Here is a 5000-nt window from a genome sequence, read left to right as displayed (position 1 = left end):
AATGCAGATTATTGTTAGTCCGTAAGACTGGTTACACACTTCCAATGAGTTTTGAACCAGAAGAGAGGAAGGTGTGACGCCACAACTTTTCTGTCCTATTGGAAAACTCACCTGAAGAATATTATATATAGTCCATAACTTTAAAAAATAAACTTAATTCCATTGGTGTTTTCGCTACATCCACTCCTCTACGGAGTAAAGGGAATCAACTTTCCATTTCATCTCTACAATTCGAACTTAGCAACCTTTTCGTGATGAAATCCATACTATAGAACTGCTTTCGTAAAACACATCAGAAACCTCATCACTGGGATATGGTCAGCTATTTATAGTGCGATGGAATGCCTTTTGACGTGGATACACTTTCTTCACCAACGATACCATGTTTTGGAAAGTTGTGTATACGCCACATGTCCATTCCGTAAATAAGTTTCCCACCCCTATAACGTGGGACAAATAACCTGTATTAAATGGTCTATTCAACGCGGCAATCGCCATTTCCGATGCACTTTTCCATTCTATGAAACCAGCCGTTAAATATAGTGACTTAACACGAGTTGTCCAGCTGTTTGATAGCTTCTTTATTTTGTTGCGAAAATAATGACGTCTGTTGATTCAAATCTCTGTCCCCAGATGTTCTTTTTTTCTTTTGGTCCCATAAATAAACCCAGATTTAATCTCCATTGACAATTTGAACCTTAACACGTTGTGCTGTCCTCGAAATCGACAAAAGGGAATCAACTTTAATAAGATCAAAGAGAGAGGGGGAATGGGGATACCCCTCTCAAGCAAACTGTGAGTGATCAAAATAATAGTAGTATCGTAACGAATGCGATGATTTTCCCATCGTTGGCAAGGAGAGAGTTAAACCGAAGTTATGGCCTGATACTGACAAAAAATGACGTCAAAATGCCAGTCTTTTTCCACAAAAGAAAACAAATCGTGAGTTGTATTCAATAGTTCAGCCAATGAAATAACTTGTTTCCATGAGCTCTACTAACGACAACTCACTAGACGGTGCAAAAACCAAATGATGACTTCAAACTGCCAGTCCTTTTGGATTTCAGTATCAGGCTATAACATAACGATGGCTACGGTTAAACTCACACAGTTTATTTAGTGTTTCCGATACTCCTAGATATCCGCAATGAGTTAATGAGTCGATAGTAATATTATGTCTTATTTATGGAGAAATATCTCAGAACCTAAAAAAGATGGAATTTATCATTGTCACCAATATAGTTATTGATCATACTCGCTATTGCTTGATTTTCACAAGTCTTAACGATGTAACTATTCGTCCCTTGAATTCCTTGGTTTTTCTCTCATGATATTAGAATTATAGGAAGGGTTTTGAATCCCTGGCCGTAAGGTAGATTTTAACTCTTATTAATATTTGTTTGGAATGAACAGGAAAAATTTGATGAGTTTGCAGAAACCGGAGAAAGCTTCGACGTCTTTCCTTGGATAACAAAGTATAGCCTAGAAGTCACAATGAAGTGTATTCTTGGTAATCACCAGGCTGATGTCATTGGTTGTGAAGACGGGTAAGCATATACTACTTACTTACTACTACTTAATCCTCTTCGGGCCTTGAGGCACATAGGGCATCCACCAGACATCTCCATTTTTTGCGATCGGCTGCTTTTGCGGTGGCTGTATTCCACGACAGGCCTGCTTCCTTTAATTCTTTCTCCATCGTCCTTCGCCAGGTTTCTTTGGGTCTTCCCCGCTTTCTCTTCCCATCTGCTGTCCAGTACAAGGCTGTCTTAGGAAGTGACCCTTTTTCCATTCTGGCCACATGACCCAGCCAGGTAAGCATATAATATAATATTATTACTTGAGATTTTTATATAGCGTAATATCCACCCAAACGTGCTCAAAGCGCTTTACAAAGGGTCCGTGAAAGAAACATAAAGAATGAGACATGACGCCTGTTAGGTGACAATACATTTTCCGACATGACAGAAATAACGCTGTTAAAGGCCATTTTACACTCTCATTTTACCCCAGACTTCGCGAAGTCCCAGGTTTGAGAGTTTTTGCCAAGATGAGGATCATTTAATTAAATCGATCGATATTTGAAGGACGAGTTTTCTGGCCAATTTTTTAAATACGTGTCTTTCCAGTATACAGCAATTAACTGGTGACAAACTTGGTAGGGATCAGGCACTGGAGTCATTTATCAATCTAAAAAGATGTGAATGAAACAATACCAGACAAAGCAGAAAGGCTGGGTGGGGATCCTGACCTCCCATAGTGGGCAGGGGGGGGGGGGGTACATACTGTGTCTTCTATCTCCTTATATCTGTTTTCCAACATGCTTTCTGTCTTTGTCTTGGAATGAAATTACTTGTTTTTTTCCTGACCCTCGTCGGAGTCCTGGCTGGGAGGGAAACTGAAACAGTCAAATGTATAGTTATTGTTTTGGGAGATTATATTTTTTTCCTTGTAAATCATCTCTCTGTTATGTATTATTATATTTGTTATTTTGAATGTATGATGTAAGCATTTGAGTGTATTCCTCTTTGTTGGATTTTGTGCTTGTGTCCGGATGAGACTAATAGGTGATCTCAAACTAAGTACATTGGTGGTATGCTCTTGGAATCTACATCTGATCCCTATTTGTTCCCAATTCCCCTATGTCTTACTTTTTCTTGGGTGCTTTAATTGTAATTCTAGAACTTTTTACTACCGTTTTCTACCGTAAAACTCTTTGAAAGAAAAACAAACAAAGCAGAAAGGAAAGAACAAGAAAAAATAATATCCAATAAAATCTATCTGCCTTGACTAGGGATCGAACCTGAAACCCCCTGATTTCCAAATCAGCAGTTTTGAGGTTCGATTCCCAGTCGAGGCAAGTTGATATATTTTTTCTATTTGGCATGCTGTTTTCTTGTGATTTTCTTTCCGCTTTGACTGGTAGTTTCACACCTTTTCATATTCCTATATTGTAGGCTAGAACATTTTGCTTTAAGATATTATCTACTGACAATACGTACATATCAATTATATGAAATAAAGCAACATTTTTATTTTTCTACATTTATGACTTTATTCGACATGCACTTATTTGCAGGTCTGATAACCCATTTCCTTATGGGCTCATTGTTTTAATGTTAAGTCTAAAAAAAGAAAAATGAAGCAAAATATTGTCCATTACAACAATGTTAAACTAGGCCCATTAAGTGGATTCGGATGTCAGACCTACATATATCTACACGTCGATTTTATTACATTGTTATTTTTATTTTTTGTTGTTGTTCTTTTAACTTCGTAATCTCTATGACTTCAGTGATGAGAAAACTAATTTTTTAAATCGTAGATAACTGTCTCAATATATTGAAAATTACTGCTACGTGATCAGATCTGTATTTCATGTCAATGATATCGGGTTTATTGTATTGTTATCAAATCACACATTCTATCAATGCATAAAATAAACATTGTAGTGTTATACATTGTTAATATGTTGTGTTGCGAGCTTTAGTAACATTTTGTTATTTATTGTTATTTTGCAGTTGTTACCCTAAAAGTAATTTTGTCAACTGAATAAAGTTACAGTGGTGACCCCGACGTCAGGATTGAACACAACCTTCCTTCAACATGCCAACCAATCAGGATACCCATGAAGCCAACGCAGTGTCCATCAAACTACCAACCTTTTGGCCACAAAGAGCTCAAATTTGGTTCGTTCAGGCCGAGGCACAATTCACAATTAAAGGAATCACAGCTGACGTAACTAAATACAGTTATGTCACAGCATCCCTCGACCAAGACACTGCCACCAGAGTTCTCGACATCCTGACCAACCCACCAAGCACTAACAAATATGAAACCCTCAAACAAAGACTCATAGACAATTACAAACTTTCTGAAAGAGAAGCCGCATCTCGCATCTTAGACATTGGTGGTCTGGGTGATTCCAAACCAAGCGAACTATTGGACAAAATGCTTGCCATAGTCCCTCCAGGACAAGAACCAGGATTCCTTTTTAAGGAAGTTTTTCTACGCCAACTACCAGCAGAAGTCCAATCCTTGGTAACTCAACAGGATTATCCGACCCTCCGGGACCTGGCCAAAGCGGCAGACAAACACTTTATGTCCACCGGAGCTACCATTAATGCAACAATGAAAGGAGGCAAACACAACAAACGAGATGGACCACGCCATCAACACAGTAAGACACCCGACCCGGATTTGTGTTGGTACCACCAAAAATTCGGCAAACAGGCTACAAAATGCACCACTCCTTGCAAATTTTCGGAAAACTGGACAGCCGGCCACCTATAAGCAATATGGTGGCCGGCTCCAAGGACAACCTTCTGTTTGCATATGATAAACAATCTGGCCGCAACTTTCTGATCGATACAGGAGCTGAGATCAGTGTGTTACCGGCTTCAACAAACGACCTTCGCCGCGGACAACACGGGTTCCCGTTAGCAGCCGCCAATGGTACACTCATCAAATCATATGGACAACGTAAACTGTCCTTACACATAGGATCACACCAGTATGAATGGACATTTACACTGGCAGCCGTCAACAGACCAATTTTGGGGGCAGATTTCCTTCGGGCTCATTCACTACTCGTCGATCTGAAGGGCAATCGCCTAATGCACAGCGGCACCTATGCTTCAGTCTCACTCATGACTTCACAGCATACAGCCCCACACATCTCAATCATCACAACTGACGATGAGAATCAGTTCACTCAGCTGTTATCTACACGGCCAGCACTCACTTCGCCCACGTTTTCATGTCCCACAACAAAGCATTCTGTGGAACACCATATAACCACAACGGGCCCTCCGGTACACTCAAAAGCACGTCGTCTGGCTCCAGACAAACTAGCAGTAGCAAAATCGGAGTTTGACAACATGGAGGCTCTAGGAATCGTACGTCGTTCCAACAGTCCGTGGGCATCGCCTCTACATGTGGCACCTAAACCCAACGGAGGTTGGAGACCATGTGGAGACTACCGCAGGTTAAACGGTTCT

At 40.1% G+C, this 5000-nt stretch overlaps 1 protein-coding gene across 9 annotated transcripts in view; it reads left to right on the top strand.

Annotated features, from left to right (window-relative positions):
* LOC144979791 (cytochrome P450 4F1-like) overlaps window positions 1–5000 on the top strand; it is a 66212-nt gene that overhangs the window by 46735 nt on the left and 14477 nt on the right. For all 9 annotated transcript variants that reach the window (XM_078926888.1, XM_078926883.1, XM_078926881.1 and 6 more), the window contains exon 5: window positions 1414–1547. In XM_078926888.1, the coding sequence (XP_078783014.1) occupies window positions 1414–1547 (134 nt within the window). The remainder of the gene's footprint in view (window positions 1–1413; window positions 1548–5000) is intronic.

The sequence above is a fragment of the Berghia stephanieae genome, chromosome 9 (genome assembly GCF_034508935.2).
Source record: "Berghia stephanieae isolate SIO BIC M18660-M18661 chromosome 9, UCSD_Bste_1.3, whole genome shotgun sequence".
NCBI classification, from domain to species: Eukaryota; Metazoa; Mollusca; class Gastropoda; order Nudibranchia; family Aeolidiidae; genus Berghia; species Berghia stephanieae.
The sequence above is the reverse complement of the archived record's forward strand: the minus strand, read 5'-3'. Positions and strand labels throughout refer to the sequence as shown.